The 17,649-nt window shown below is 38.7% G+C and overlaps 1 protein-coding gene across 1 annotated transcript in view; it reads right to left on the bottom strand.

The window, feature by feature from the left end:
• Positions 1-17,649, bottom strand: part of LOC124283692 (alpha-actinin, sarcomeric-like) — a 47,607-nt gene that overhangs the window by 16,807 nt on the left and 13,151 nt on the right. Inside the window, 4 exon segments of the mRNA XM_046719698.1 lie at positions 633-711; positions 1,304-1,391; positions 1,585-1,671; positions 13,104-13,338. Of these exon segments, the coding sequence (XP_046575654.1) occupies positions 633-711; positions 1,304-1,391; positions 1,585-1,671; positions 13,104-13,338 (489 nt within the window).

A 17,649-nucleotide genomic window follows, 5' to 3' on the forward strand; every position in this document is an offset into this window, starting at 1 on the left:
ACCCCCATAAATTCACTTGTGTGTACCATCTGGAATACTCTCAAACAGACCTGCATCCCTATTGTGGCTATCACAACCAGTATTATTTACAAACAGAAATCTGAAAACATTGCATTAAATATATCACCATATCAACAGATAGAACTGGTTTGACTTCACCTTCTAACATTGCTGACAACTTCAAAATTCTCTCTTAACCAAATGTCTTCTTTAACACAACACGAAATAACTCAGTATCCATGTAATTTTAGTTAGCCCATTTGAAATTTTCTGAGCGTTAACACTGATACACATTCAGTAGCACTGTCCTGAGAAGTATCTCGAAAACAGATTTGTTCCCAAATGACTTGCACACAAACACAGTACAACAAGAACAATTTAAATCAATAATAACTATTTGACTAAAAGGATATATATAACCTCAATAGTATTACAGTCTACATCGACAAAACAATTTTGAACGAATACACTATGCCTACTGATATTCAGCCTCATTTATAAACCCTAAGGAACCACATAATCCGAAAACCATAAAAGACCTGAAAAAGCCGACTACTTTGACTGTCAGTCCTAACAGGTGCTTCCTGGATGTCCTTGACCTCTGACCTAGCCTATTTGACCTCATAACTCACCTTAGATAGTTTGCTGTAGTCAATAAGATCAGGTCGGTGCCTGTGTATGAGTGCACAGAATGCCAAACCATCTTTAAAGCTGAAGAAGAAATTAAAAGTAAGCACATGCACAGGCTAACGAAAGAAAGAAGGTAACGTGTTAGATGTTACGGCAGCATTCTCGTTGGGCGAGGGCGCCACCTATTACCCGTGATAACTTGTAATAGTCTATGAGTTCAGGCCGATGTCTGTGAATTAGGGCACAGAAGGCTAAACCATCCTTCCAGCTGGAAAAGCAGACAGTCACATTAACAACATAAATATGGCAACGTAGGAAAAATGGCAACTGAAACAGGGAAAGGACATTTGAAAACCTATCAACTCATTTTTCTGTTTCTACTGTAGCATGCTACTCACTACAGAACTCTAGTTCTGATGAATTTTTCAAATTCGTAAATTCTAGAAATTACTTATGTATGACTTTATAACCATATCTGAGAGTCTTTATAGAGCAGAATCATTTTTACCAGAAATATTACTAAGATAATTTACAGTTTTACAAAGACAGGGAAATAGTTTACTTTTCACTGAACACTATTCTAGTAATATAGATTTCAACAATGAACTGACTACAACTGATAAGAATAGGGCACATAGGTGAGTGATAGTTATCTCCCTTTACTTGGTCTCACCTAAGGTGGAAGTTCTGTACGTTGACATTTCTATATGGGGCGGTCTTCCTCTGGCACCAAAGAAGTAAACCTTCTTTTGCTGTCATTTCTGTAAATACAAGCAAATACATTTCAGAAAATTAAATTTCAAAATTTTGAAAAAAATAATATGATGAGTTAAGTAACAATACTATTTAGCATAAGAATGCAGTACGTTTTATCTAAAGTGCATTGATAATTGCTTGAAAATTAGACTCATTTGATATTTTAAAACATTACTTCATAAAATGTCAAACACTCACCTTCTACTGTAATGTCTTGAATAGCAAATCTTAAAATGATCGTCCAGATCATACCTAACGTCATTTTTACATTTCCATCTACAATTTCTGAAAACAGAAAGAAAATGCATTTAGAGGTTATCGAACTGTATCCACACGAGCACTGCGACACAACAAAATACTCTATACAAACATGAAAACAACACTTGTCATTTCAAGGAGTAATATCATTAATGAGAATGGCCAGACCAAAAGAAGTTCTGTTCACCTTGTCAAATGCTTTCATCTTCCATGAGAAATAGACTTAAAATTTTCTTAAAACTATATGTGCAGTTTAAACTTTTCTTGATATATGACCTCAATACACAAACAATTTATCGTCACATGAAATACAGCTATGAATCAATGTATATTTAATTATCCTGTCTTACAATAGAGAAGCTTTACACAATGTACATCAAGTAATAGGGCAAGTTACATTACCAGACTGACTTCATTAAGCAGCATTTAGAAGCTGGTATGATGAAGAGAACACTTTTTTTGTAGTGAGTGAGTGAGTTTAGTTTTACACCACACTCAGCAATATTCCAGCTATATGGCGGCGGTCTGTAAATAATCGAGTCTCGACCAGACAATCCAGTGATCAACAGCATGAGCATCGATCTGCGCAACTGGGCACCGATGACATGTGTCAACCAAGTCAGCAAGCCTGACCACCCGATCCGTTAGTCACCTCCTACGACAAGCATGGGTTACTGAAGATCAATATTCTAACCCGGACCTTCACAGGGTTTTATTGATAGACAGCTTCTTTACTGCAATAGATGTGACGTCTCGCTGTAGATCCTAACACAGTTATCAAGCAAATGATCATTTGCCTGATAACGGTGTTAGAACCTACATCTATAAAAAAGCATTCCTCTTTACCAGACTGAATCAGTAAAACTCATCAACAAGCTAACACCTAGAATAAAAAGTTTGTGACAAATATACAACTTGTGTGAGGTGAATTAAAGCCAACTAAAGCCAAATTGTATCCTGCCAGTAAGCACTTTTGTTATAAATGTGTGTGTGTGTGTATAAATGTATACTTGCTAACATAGAAGTTCAAAATGTAAGAAGATAATAATGGGTGACTAGCTTGATGTACAGAATTGACATCGTGGTTTCCAAACATTTCATACCCAAAATGCACATTGTTTAATATGTATAATCAAATGGACTCATTATTTTTCATCTGCAAAAAGTTTTGTTCTCTCAAACAGGTCATTTGTCAAGCAAAAGCAGTTTTTGAAATCACTGGAAATGTCCTTTTGGGCATGAAGTCATGTCTACTACATAATAACAAGAAGCTTAACACATTGTTCAAGCTCACTTTACAAATGGAAGCAGGTATAGACAAAGCTACTAGTCTCATAGTCTGAAATGTGTGAAAATCCAAAGAGACCAGTTTTTATCTCCCTAAATCATAGTCGCTTGTTTAAAATAAGCCGTGGACTTTTTGGAATGACCACTGGTGTCTACCCCTGTTATCTAAAAACTTGAACCAAAAATCATAAATTTTTCATAAATCATAGATATAATAGTATGTCCATTATATTACTTGTCTTGTCTGGCCATCTTATGTTCATCGATTGTATTCTAAAGCACACACAATATCAGTAATAGCAAGGCACTTTATTAGTTTCATCCTAAAATGATCTCACTTTATCTCCTAAACAAATACTCTATACACTTTTATCAACCTATTTCTATTGAAATTGTTCTCTCTTTTCATTGAATGTTTTCAGTATCAGCAGGAGATTCTAAACTGGGTCAGGTCATCATACCCACCTGCAACTTAAAATAGTATTGCCTAGCAGACGTCAATTAATTGATCTTTTCACCACTGTTTTTAACTTTATGAAAGATTATTATGTCTGGTTTAAGACTGATTGAAAAAAATTCCAAGTTTTTAATTAAAACTGCTAGCAAAAATCAATAATCATAAAAAATACATAGCTGTGTGGAAAATAGTACAGCTCATTTTCAAACCCAGAATTGGAGATCCATATTTCCCCAGCATCTTTTCATCATAAATGTATTCATGAACATGAATTATTTGTCGAAATTTTCTTTCATGGACAGATTGATTGAACTTCAAGAGAGGGAAACCAATCTGGTTTTAAATCTGTCCTTCACACGCTCTGACACCCCCAAATCTGTGTCAGTGTGACCTGGTTAGATCATCCAATGCGCAGAACAAAGCCCTGTGCAATGTTATCAACTCGTGTGTGCATGTATGGTACTTTCACTCTATGACATACTTTACAAAACATGAGTGAGTGCAAGGTCTACACAGCTTCAAGAGGAGACATGTCTACCACTACACACTTTGCATACTTTCGGCTGGTTAGACTTTTCAACTGCTTTCCATAATCAGATCTTTGTATGTGGGCTGGCTGAGAGGTATTGTTGATGTGAAACAGTGTGGAACGCTGTAGCGACATCTGACTGAGCTTGCACACACACAGAGAGAGCCCTATTTGTGTCACAGGACCTGGTGCAGTTTGTGGACCTGAGCTTATCAACATTTTCTGCATTAGTTGTGGGGCTGACTGTACCTTGAAGGACAACACACTAACTGTGATCATAAGCACATAACCGGAAAATGTGCCTGATCAACTTCTACATATTTATATTTAGGAAGGACTAGGGTTGGAGCAGTGAATCATGGACAATTCTTTCATGATAGGCATCTCAAGGACATTGACAACCATTTCAAATAATTTCATATTTTTTGTTTGAAATAACAGAGGATTTAACCATTATAAATGCACATTTTACTACAAAATTACATGATTTTTTATATTGGCAGTTTAATGTTATTCCTTTTTGAATGGACATCCATGTGGTCAACACCAATGTCCATCCAGAAAGGCTTTTAGATAGACTAGTCTTAGCCATTTATCTCTTAAAGCTGTGACATCATTTGAGAACCGGTCACTTAACGATCAGTTCTTTATGTCAGCCAATCATTTGAATTTGCAGAAGTTAAAGAGCCATAGCTATTTCTAATTTCATCCCGAAACTAATCTTCCAGCACTTGAGAATAGTTATAATGTTGGTTCCTTTTACACAAATCAAAGCCCAACCGGAATACAACACAGCAATCCATTTTTCTGTGGAGTAAACAAGGTTACTATTTTTTGTTGTTTGCAAGGGTAAAGCGACACCACATGTCAGCTGTTGTGCTGCCGGCTGAGTGAAGTCAGATTCTACCATGTCCCACACAGTGTCTACCTCCAGCAGTGTCTACCTCCATCATTGTATACAGATAACGTGGATCCCCCAAGCTCTATGATACTGCATGAGTTACTAATACTATCTGGTTTTCCAGCAGGAGGATGAGTACCTCCATCAGTGTATACAGATAACGTGGATCCCCCAAGCTCTATGATACTGCATGAGTTACTAATACTATCTGGTTTTCCAGCAGGAGGAGGATGAGTACCTCCATCAGTGTATACAGATAACGTGGATCCCCCAAGCTCTATGATACTGCATGAGTTACTAATACTATCTGGTTTTCCAGCAGGAGGAGGATGAGTACCTCCATCAGTGTATACAGATAACGCGTGGATCCCCAAGCTCTATGATACTGCATGAGTTACTAATACTATCTGGTTTTCCAGCAGGAGGAGGATGAGTACCTCCATCAGTGTATACAGATAACGTGGATCCCCCAAGCTCTATGATACTGCATGAGTTACTAATACTATCTGGTTTTCCAGCAGGAGGAGGATGAGTACCTCCATCAGTGTATACAGATAACGTGGATCCCCCAAGCTCTATGATACTGCATGAGTTACTAATACTATCTGGTTTTCCAGCAGGAGGATGAGTACCTCCATCATTGTATACAGATAACGTGGATCCCCCAAGCTCTATGATACTGCATGAGTTACTAATACTATCTGGTTTTCCAGCAGGAGGAGGATGAGTACCTCCATCATTGTATACAGATAACGTGGATCCCCCAAGCTCTATGATACTGCATGAGTTACTAATACTATCTGGTTTTCCAGCAGGAGGATGAGTACCTCCATCATTGTATACAGATAACGTGGATCCCCCAAGCTCTATGATACTGCATGAGTTACTAATACTATCTGGTTTTCCAGCAGGAGGATGAGTACCTCCATCATTGTATACAGATAACGTGGATCCCCCAAGCTCTATGATACTGCATGAGTTACTAATACTATCTGGTTTTCCAGCAGGAGGAGGATGAGTACCTCCATCATTGTATACAGATAACGTGGATCCCCCAAGCTCTATGATACTGCATGAGTTACTAATACTACCTGGTTTTCGGGCAAGACGAAGGAGTCTCACGGGCCCTGTTTATTTATCATTCAACCTGTTTTTGTTTATGCTGTTTGGTAGTGGAAAGATTTTGAACAAAAAGGACCTACCTGGAGATTACCCAACATGATTCAACCACATTTTTTCCATTTTATTTAGTGATTTCCATCATACATAATGTTCAAAACTAGGCAAGAAAGTCAATGTCCTTGTCATAACCCTAATGTTGAAAGTAGAATATTTATTGTTTGTTTCTTGTTTATTGCTACACTCACCAAATTCTCCAGCAATATGACCGCTATTTGTAAATAGTCGAGTAAGTGAGTGAGTATGGTTTTACGCCACTTTTAGCAATATTCCAACAATATTGCGGCAGGGGACACCAGAAATGGGCTTACCAGAAATGGGTTTACCACATTGTGCCCATGTGGGGAATCGAACCCCGGGTCTTCGGCATGACGAGTGGATGCTTTAACCATTAGGCTACCCCACCACCCCTGTAAATAATGGAGCCTGGACCAGACAATCCAGTGATCTACGCAATAAGGATACAATGACATGCCTTAACTCAAGTCAACGAGCCTGACCACCCGATCCCAGTCGCCTCCAGCATGTGTTGTCAAAGACCAATTCTAACCTGGATCTTCATGGGATGGGAGCATTAAAACGGGCACAGAAGATCTTGAAGAATCTCAGTGCTGATCTCACATTCAAACAGTGTATTTACAACACCATTATTCAACACCCATGATTCATTAACCAGGAAATTTACTAATACAGTTGATTTCACAAGGACTGAACCATCCAGCTCAATAAGGTTTCATTATATAATGATTCCATATAAGGTATGAAGATTTTCTCTCTTGCAATAAGCTTATAGATCAACATTATTAAATCTGCCTCACTTAGGTCCAATAGCAACAACATGTGTGTGGATTAGTTTAGTTTTATGCCACTTTTAGCAATATTCCAATATCATGTAGGGGAACACCAGAAATGGGCTTCACACATTGCACCCATGTGGGGGATTGAACCCGAGCCTTTGCACGATAGTGAACACTTCAGCTAAACCCCCCCCCCCCCAACATATCTGATGATAGCAGGAAGAGGAAATATTTATTAAATGAATTTATGCCACCCGTATGATCAACAATAGCTAAAGATTGATATATACTATTTTAAAACCAAATCTGAGTTATATTTCCTCAACACGTGTGAACTGAAATATGTTCTGTAACTCAATCATGTCACTAATCACTGTCTAAAATTAAAGATAAAAATCCAAGGAGTCCTTATCAAGATTTGGGGAGCTGGAAAAATAATAGTACTATAGATAAAACTATCAACATGGTGAAGGAATGTTTTTCACTTAAATCACTCCACCGTGCCTTTAGAATACCACGTTCCTACACTTCTAGTAATTGTGAGACATAAATATAGACAACACGATTACAGTTTCCTTGACAAAGCAACAGAGGCAGCAAGACAAGGGATTTTATAGCCCAATATTGCTACAATATGCAGACCTTTATTGATTTGAGTACTTCTTGAAAACAGGAGGTGACAACTCGTAGCAGACGGGAAGATGGGGGAGACTCAGGGAGGAGGGATGGAAGCAAAGGTCACCAGCACTTTTCTATCACAGATGAGTCACAGCGTCATGGAGCCATTGTCCATGTTGTGACCATGAATATTTTTCTTTATTACTTCATTTAACAGTGACAATTCAGGAATTGAAAACATCCGAGTGTTGGACCAAAATACTCTGATTGGATGGCCCATTAACCATGTAAAATTTAAACAATTAACAGGGGCAATGGGGTAGCCTAGTGGTTGAGGTGTTCGCTCGTCATGCCAAAGACACCCCTATGATATTGCTGGAACATTGCTTGAAGTGGTGTACAACCAAACTCACTCAAACAAACAATTAACATGAAGCACTAGGTCATCTATAGAAAAAGTAACAGATCACTATTAGGAAACTCAAATATATGCATACAAATTAGAGAGACACAACTGTTCTCTTCCAACTGCTAACACCTGCCAAGAAGTCCCAAAGAATGTCTCTCTGAGAGCAGCTTGCAAACACAACCAGGACATGTAGTTTAATAGGTTTTGTACACCTAAATTCAGGCACGTATGGGCTACTTGTATCAAGCTAGCAAGACTATTGTTTAATTGTTTCCAGACTGGTTGTGACTAAGAGCTAATGGGATTGAGAGCGGCCTCAACACTGTCACGGTACATTCCAGTTTGACCAGGCATTCTACAGTATTGCAGATGTAGGTCAAGGCTGACAACAGGAGATCTCCAGTCTTGAGAGGCTCAATAACTCATGCAACACAATACAGACAACACTTGAAGCACTTGCAGACTATTACAAATATCCTTGCAGTAAGTGTATATTATGCCATAACGTACAAAATAAGATCTCATTATGATACTAAAATATGAGTCTGCTCGTCATGCTGAAGACCTTGGGTTTGATTCCCCACATGGATATAATGTGTGAAGCCCATTTCTGGTGTCCCCCGCCGTGATTTTGCTGGAACATTGCTAAAAACAGCGTAAAACCCAAACTCTCACTCACTAAAATATTGGTTCAAAATTGTTATACTTGTATAAAGGCAAGAAAACAAGAAAATTTCTCAAACAACATTGTTTGGTTGTTACAATTTACATACATACATACATACATACATACATACATACATACATACATACATACATACATACATACATACACACACACACACACATACATACATACATACATACATACATACATACATACATACATACATACATACATACATACATACATACATACATACATACATACATACATACATACATACATACATTTGTATAGCGCCGATATCAAGCTCAGCTCAGCTGCTCAAAGGCGCTTTGTTTTTCCCTTGTTCACTCGATGTCAATCTCAACGGCACATCGTATTGTCAATCTCAACTCCCTGGGGAGCATACAACTCTTGCAGCCACTAGGCGCACCTAGTTATTGTGGCATTCCCATCCTTACGAGGTACCCATTTACAGCTGGGTGGATTTTATTTTTGTATTTTGTCAAATTATTATTTCCAACGAAAAAAATAACTAGCATTAATGCTTCCTGTACAATTTCATCAGTAACAACTCCACAGCTTCAGTTTAGGTGCTCGAAAGGTCACCCTAACAATGAGTTGAATGAAAACATCACTATTTCCTGGTTTCCCTGTTTTAACTACAATATGTAAGTGAAGCCTGTAAACAATACCCCAACTTGACCTGTGTGTGAGCTGCCGCAAGTACAACATATGCTGGGTTAAGTGGTTTGATCAGATCTGAAGTCCTGTCAGTGTTGTACTTAGTCCATCAGTAAGTATTGTAAAGAAGCTTTCATTTACATCAACTGTTCGTACACTTTAGTTTTCTGACACACAAATAACTCGCACCGTGTAATTATACAATGTCTGATCTTAATTGTGATAATAAAAGTTCTATGGAATCTTAGTTGATTTTCTATCTCACTTCAAATAGCCTCATCTTGAATGAAAAGAACAAGTGCTGTACTGTTTTCAGTGTAAGAACTTATGCACTTTCTCAGGCTCAAATGACTAAATGTCCAATAAGTCATAGTTACTGTAACCATGGTAACACAGAATTGTTCAAAGGATCAAATATACCCATTGGTTAGCTATGGACAGCAGTGTATGCCAAATATTTACTTGTGTCGATTTTAGCCTTGGAGGTTACTGTTGTAGACTAGACCTAAAAAAAAAATGTTGTGGTTCTGATTACCCGACCGACCCTTGAATTCTGGTGCCGACCCTATTTTTTTTAAGCGGAATGAATAAAATAAGTTTTCAGATACCATTGTTTTTCCCAGCACCAACAGATATGTCATTCTGATAGAGAAAGTCGATATGATGGCCGCAAGCTTGATTGGATAAATGTGTTATTAGTTTGTACTTTACTTCTAAAAAAGATATGTAAAAAAATTCCGACCTACCTACCCTAAATTTTAAAGAGATGTAATCGGAACCACAATAAAAAAAATTTATTTGGCCCTAGGAAAGCATAACTTAATGGACAAAAGGCATAATGTCAAACCTAAAAATGATGTTTCAACAATATCGTCCTAACAAATTTGTTTCAGGCCAAAAGAATAATCATGCACTGGCTTTTCTGCCATTTTACCCTCAACAAATCTGGAAAATATTCATTCTGAACCACCACATGATTTAAAATATGTCCCCTGTGCTTTGATTACCAGATGAGGACTCAACTGTTTTCACTGCCATGTGGGAGGCTGTATCATACTATTCATAGGTTCTGGAACTGACATGGTTATTCAGATACCTTACAGTACAAAACCATCTGCACCACAAACCCAGTGAGGCCCGTAAAGATCCAAGTTAGAATTGGTCATCAGTAACTTTGTTAAAATTAGCAACTAACGGACCGGGTGGTCAGGCTCGCTAACTTGGCTGACACGTGTCATCTTATCCCAACTGAGTAGATTGATGCTCATGCCGTTGATGACTGGATCGTCTGATGTAGACACGATTATCTACAGGTTGCTTCCATATAGTTGGAATATTGCTGAGTGTGACATTAAACCACAAACCCAGGGACCTTTCCCTCCTGCATTCTGCCCTAGGGATGGGGATTGAGAACTTTGACAATGGGCCATTTTCAGGATTCTTAACCATTTTCTGAATTTAAAATGGGCCACTGCCCTTGTATCAATAGTAAACTTCAAAATTTAAATGGGCCATTTTTTATTCTAATGTGCAAAATAAACCATGGCCCCTGCCTATTCCAATCCCTGCTTTCCATTACCAACATAAAGCCTAATCATAACGGGCCATGAACAAGAGCGAAAGAAGTAAAAATACACTTATCCTGGTGTGTCATTGTTCGTGTATCTGTTAATGTGTTGGGTGACAACGGTTGGACATGCTTTCTTCCCTGTTCACACACTGAAAATATACATCTATCACCACTATTTATAAAACAGGGAAGAGAACATGCAACACTGCACAATGAACTTATTCCTTCCTGTGATCTACACAATTCCCGTAACCTCTGTCCACTAAAGTCGAGAGTCCATTTTGCAGTCATTATATCCTCATTACACAAGTGGTTACAAGTGTCATTGATACTGCGAGATCAATTTTGGGTGTCTTCTTATTTTTAACTACCTCACAGTTAGCAAAATCATACCTCTATCCTTAATCTTCTGTGTACTTCATTCCCTACCCTATTCCACCTCAATCCCAAACATTCTCCCTAACCCAACCCTTAATCTCATTGCCACATCTATTTTTAACCCCATCGTAACCCAGCCCTATTCTACGTCTATCCCTGCATTATCCTTAAACCTAACCTCCTTCTTTCCTGAGCCTTATGTTACCTATATTCTTAACCTTAACCCTAACAGAACATTATCCCTAACCTGACCCTATCCTTGCCATATCAAAGCTGATTACGAAATGAAATAAGACTTTCAGGAAGTATCTTAGGGTTAATCAGAGAATGATGAAACATTTAATCTGTCAGAAGAACTGCTTCCCATCCACCGAAGTCCAGTAAATGCTACAAGGCATTGTGGCCATCTAATCACCATGCTTGTCTTAATACAGGTGACTTCAGTGTGAACCTGGCCAGTCTTGTTTCTAAAGAGCCAGCTGGAATTGATGGTTGCTCATGACATAAAACACTGATTTACCATACAAGGGACCGCCTCCGTGGTGTAGTGGTTGGAGCGTCCGCCCGGAGTGCGGAAGGTCGCGGGTTCGATCCCCGATCGCATCATACCAAAACACGGTAAAATATTGTACTTGTTGGTCCCTGCCTGGCGCTCGGCATTAATGGGTAAAACAAGGACTGGTCGGGTCGGAGTCAGTATAATGTGTCTGAGTGGGGTATTCATGCTTCACTGCGGCATGGTATCTCAGTGGGCTAGCACTATAAAACCAGCTTCAGTCTGGGCTAGTACAAGCAGCCGCACATACACATACACACGCATGCACGTCGTCATATGAGCAAAATATTCTCAAGCACGACGTTAAACCCAATTCCACCACCACCACCATACAAGGCCACCATGAAGTAGTTGCTATATGTACTAGCTACTAAGAATATTGTTAATGCATTCCAAGGCTATCCGAACAACCCCACAATATTGCAACACTATGCTACAGACAACTGATCTATGATGCATGGAACAGACCCTTGTGTTCAATATTAGTGCTTACTGCATGCCCAGTGTAATATCTTGAGTACATGTTGATATCTGATACGTGTTGTTGGACAACACTGTGTTACAGATAACATCAGTGAACAGTACAGTGAATTCCTGATATCAAAATCATAACTTGTCTGATAATCAATACATCAGATATCACAATCTTTTCCGTCAACATGATACATGTTCAAACCAAGCCCAGCCTATTGATATCAATGGTCTTATTGTTGACATTTGTGCAAAATGTATTTAAAATATGGTAGAATTGGTAAAGCCATCATCCCAAGAGACTAATACAAAGTCAGTACTATCATTATTACACTGGAGGAATCAGGGAGTGTATGTTTGTTTTACATCCGAATCAACAATCCTCTGCCTATACCAGCATAAAAGTCTGATACAGATTGATATCATGAGCAACAAGTTAATCCCATCGGGTCCAATGACAAGTTAGGAGAAACACTCTCATCAGCATCAATTATTTGGTTCTTGTGACAAGCAGGGTTACTGAACACCTATTTACCCCGTTATCTCAACATGATGTACAGAGCAAGGTCAAGGTTAAATAAGAGATGACAAGAACCCACATTGCTCAGAAATGGCGGGTTATCAGACAACCCGAGGTTAATTATGATGATCCCAAAACAATCTGAACCATGGAAGGTGAAAGATACCATGAAAGTAATATTCCCCAGATTAAGGAAAAGTCAAAAATGTTCAGTGTTCAAAATTAAGGTGATCCTGGCCTCATTAAAGGTTTCATGACTTATAAAGTTAACGAGAAATAAAATTAATGAGAAACAAAACAAAACTGATCACAAGGATGAGTGAAGTTCATCCTAAATTTTGAACAATGGTTTAGTTGGGCACTGAAGGCACCACTGTCACTCATGACAGGGGCAACATACTGCTGTTCTATCTATGTGACATCTGGACAAACTTACCTTCAGCTCCTATTGAGACCAACTTAACACCTTTGCTGGCAATGTAGTCCAAAGCTTTGTTCACATTGGCTATTTTGTGGAATCTCATCTTTCCTCGGTCTGGTTTAGGTAACTGCTCCCCGGAGATTACTTCTAATAATAACATAAGTTTTAAACCATTTCGAAAGTCCTCCTCTATGTTTTCTATATTCGTTCCTGCTTTCCGCAAGTGGGAGTTGCACCATGCTGTGAAAGTCTGAAAACAGAAGAAAAAATTGAGAATAAATCATCATCATAATCAAGGACATCAACAATAATCAAGAAAATTATAATCACTCTTAATTCACACTATTAAAAAATATTCATCATCAGAATCATCATCAGAATCATAAGTCACTCTTCTCTTCCCATAAGTGACCCATGAAGGTCCGGGTTAGAATGAACCCATGCTTGTCGTAAGAGGCGACTAACGGGATCGGGTGGGCAGATCGATGCTCCTACTGTTGATCACTGGATTGTCTGGTCCAGACTCGATTATTTACAGACCGCCGCCATATAGCTGGAATATTGCTGTGTGTGGCGTAAAACTAAACTCACTTTCCTATAAGTAACTGGTGGCATTGGGAGTGAGTTCATTCGTCATGCCAAAAACTTGGGTTCGAATCCCCACATGGGTACAATGTGACCTTTTGTGACATTGCTGGAATATTGCTAAAAGTGGCATAAAGCTAAACTGAATGCACTCACATCAGTAACCAGCTATCCTCATCATGTAACAATTTTAAACTAACTGACGATAAACCATCTAAATGAGACTCCAGCATTTTTAAGTATCTCATGCAAATCGTACACTTTACAAACATTTTGTTATCAAAATTATTAACATTACCTATCAGAGAGAAGACCCTCACACTGTAAGAAATAGCCAGTCTATAGATAACCATAGAACGTTTATTTCCCTAGATGACCTGGTTTCTTCATATAGAAGTATCTGTGTAGAGTTCACGCGATATTCTACTTGAACTGACATCATCTGACAAACATTTCCCGAGATGTAATCCTGTTGACATTCCTCCAACAGGACCTGCAATCTAGTGGAGCCTGATAACTGGGCCCAGTGTTTCACCTGACAGAATAGCAGCATGTTGCTGTGATCATACATGGCTTACAGAATCACAGTCCACACAACACTGTATGAAAGTATCCGACATAGAGACCACCCTTGTATAATGGCAGAACATTGCTATGACCTTACATGACTTGCAGAAACTTAATAACTTAGTTTCCAGCCTTATGGCCATGATGACTGCAGTTTATACATAACTAGCCTGGAAAAGCAATCCAGTGATTGACATCATGAGCATCAATCTATGCAACAAGGATACGATGACATTATGCAAATCAACATGGTCACTGTTATGACCAATTCTAAAACAGATGTTCATGTGTACTTTATAAATGACACTATCTACAAAGTTTATCTATATATGGACTCGTATCAGCCCTTGACAGAAGAGGTGTAGTTTGCAGTAATAATACATGCCTGTTTGGACTTAAATACAAAAGCCAGCAATGAGTAAGTGAGTGAGCTTGGTTTTATGCCCCTTTTAGCAATATTCCAGCAATATCATGGCAGGGGACACCAGAAATGGGCTTCATGGTACCCATGTGGGGAATCGAACCCTGCTTTTCGGTGTGACGAGCGAACGCTTTAACCACTAGGCTACCCCACTGCCCGTCACAGAAATGGATCATGACACTGAATCACATCATCATGAACAAGACCGTTCATAACCTACAGTTAACAAGACAAGGACATACACCATATCTCATGTCAATACTAATCACAGCCTTGACATGGTCAGTCTGACAGAACATGGGATGAGTCTTTGCACTCATCATAGGAGACTTACACCCAGACATATCATGTAGTATTACATGTCAGCATCTCATGGCCAGCCTGGGGCATATTGATGATAGCTCGCATTAAGATGTTCCCTGCCTCACACATCAATCACACTGACTAACCAGCTCCCTGTGTCCAGCAGCTGTCGTCACTATTTACCTCTACTCAAACGTCACTTAACAACCTGTCTACTCTAAAGGTTACCAGAAACTTAGAAATCACTTGTTGGAGTGGATAGGCTTGGAGTATTTGCTAACATGCTGGCAAGAATCTGTGACATTTCTTCAAGAAAATGGCTGAAAAACCAACCTGAAGACCAAAGTCCATATAACTTAGTCCGTTACATATAACTATCAACCTGGGACAGTTTCAACAAAAACTTCTGTAATATAACTTAGTAAAACATGGAAGATGGCCTGTCATAGACCAGTACAGGTCTATCAACAATTCTATTTTTGATAAAAATATCTGAGTAAAAAAAATAAGAAAAACTGTTAGATGGAAAGATTTTTTGGACAGAATGGTAATCTACAAAACGTGACCCATAAATGAACTACTTGTCATAACAGACTGTAAACACTCATTTTTAAGCTTTTGAAAACTTTAACTAAACTGCTGAAGTGGTTAGTCTACTGTTACTAGTGGTGGTCTGATTAATTGAAATAATCGAAGATTGGTCGTAGTGACTAAACAACCAAGCAAACGATCATAATTTCTCATAATCGAACACAAACAATTCTGGAACACTTGTTTTCATTAACAATATTTTTCACATGGTTGGTTTTGTCTGTTACATTTCGTAAGCACTACAAGCTTGTTTCAAGTCATGATTGAATTTATCTTAAAGATTCCAAGAAATTTATGTTCCTAACATTCTAGTCATTCTTTAAAGATGTGAAATTTTGCCCCAAAAACCCCAAAGAACTACGTTTTTTTCCTTATATTTATGTGCATTAACAAATTTCATAAATGACGCTAACCAATTATTTTCGATGATTGATCGGTAGTAATGAATCAATCATCAATTATGAGATTTTAACCAATTCCCAACACTAACTGTTACATCTTAATTATTTATGCATTCAATAAAATGCAAAATATTATCCAAACATGCCACAGTATGACTGAATCGTGCCTGATGCAACATCATAAAGAGTAAGGACAGTTGTAGCGATATTGATGTAAGTACCTGCTGTCTGACACATATACCAATCAATTGTCTGTTCTGAACACACAGCTGTGACAATCTCACATCGATCCACGATCTCGCCCATTTGATTCTTGTCCTAGTTGACTGCATGTTCAACATGGACGCTGCCTGTAGTTAATGTATGTCTGTACCCGACACTAGCTTAGATGATGCACTTCCAGAACCAACATTTGCAGTATTACAACACACCAATGCCATGTCTTATCAACCTAGTTTCATTTGTTAACAGTACTTCCTGTTATACACTATCAGCAAAATCTAGCTAGTTCACCGCCAAATCCATTCTGACCAAGTGTTGTTAAACTAACAAACAGATTTGCACCCCCACCTGCCTGAGGACCTAACACCCTGCTTCATTTCATTCTTACTGTCTCTCCATACCAGCAGACAAAACAAATAACATGAGACCAAACACCCTGCTTCATTTCATTCTTACTGTCTCTCAGTAGCTGCAGACAAAACAAATACCATGGGACCAAACACCCTGCTTCATTTCATTCTTACTGTCCCTCAGTAGCTGCAGACAAAAACAAATAACATGGGAACAACGACTTTTTGGACCAACAGTACCAGCAGACAAAACATACAGCTTGGACCAAACACCCTGTCTCACATAACCTTACTGTCCCTCAGTACACACACAAAAAAGCCTGTCACAACCTTGGTTTCAAGGCCTCTAGCCTCAGACCACGCTGACAAACCACTACCAACACTACGCTTCCACCCTTTATTCTTCAGCATTTGCATCAATTTCATGTATTCACATGATCTCCATTCAAACTTGCCTGTCTTTCAAATCATGTGTCTTATATTTGTTACAGTGGCTACTACCTGAATCATAGTTATGTCAATCACTCAAAATTGGGAAAATGTTTCAGCCAAAAAGCACAATCATCCCTAAGTACAACCCACTTGTTAAGCTGGTCTTTATCAAGCCACTACTGGTTAATTCCAAAACAATATTTACATACAGCAAGTGAACTGCACTTAATTCTCAATAAAGAAACACCTGAGCCTTTGTTCAGACCCTTTGATCAAAACCTGTAAATAATTAATAAACATACAAGAAATCCAGCAAGTCAACTTCTTTTTTTTCACCCAAACATAATAGCTTCAGTTGGTTACATGTGGCCTAAATGATATCCAAGGTCAGGCCAACATTATCACAACTTCATTTCCTACACCCAAAGCTACCATTACCTGCTGATAACGATCTCCCAACTGACTCGTTTCCCAGTAATGAAAGTTTAATGTTTATTCGTGTTTATGAGGAGGTGGAAGTTTTCAAGGTGAGTTGGGCCAATGAAGACATTCCTGCTGAAGGCAAGGCCTGTGTACCTCCTCCAGGTAGTCGTGACAGTTGCCTGCCTGCCTGCCTGCCTATCTCCCTACCTCACAGTCTATATATAGAGTCATGCGGCTGGGATCCAGTGAAGCAGCAAGCCCCCATC

This window comes from Haliotis rubra, unplaced genomic scaffold (genome assembly GCF_003918875.1).
Source record: "Haliotis rubra isolate DU_JTF1 unplaced genomic scaffold, ASM391887v1 Scf32, whole genome shotgun sequence".
Taxonomy (NCBI): Eukaryota; Metazoa; Mollusca; class Gastropoda; order Lepetellida; family Haliotidae; genus Haliotis; species Haliotis rubra.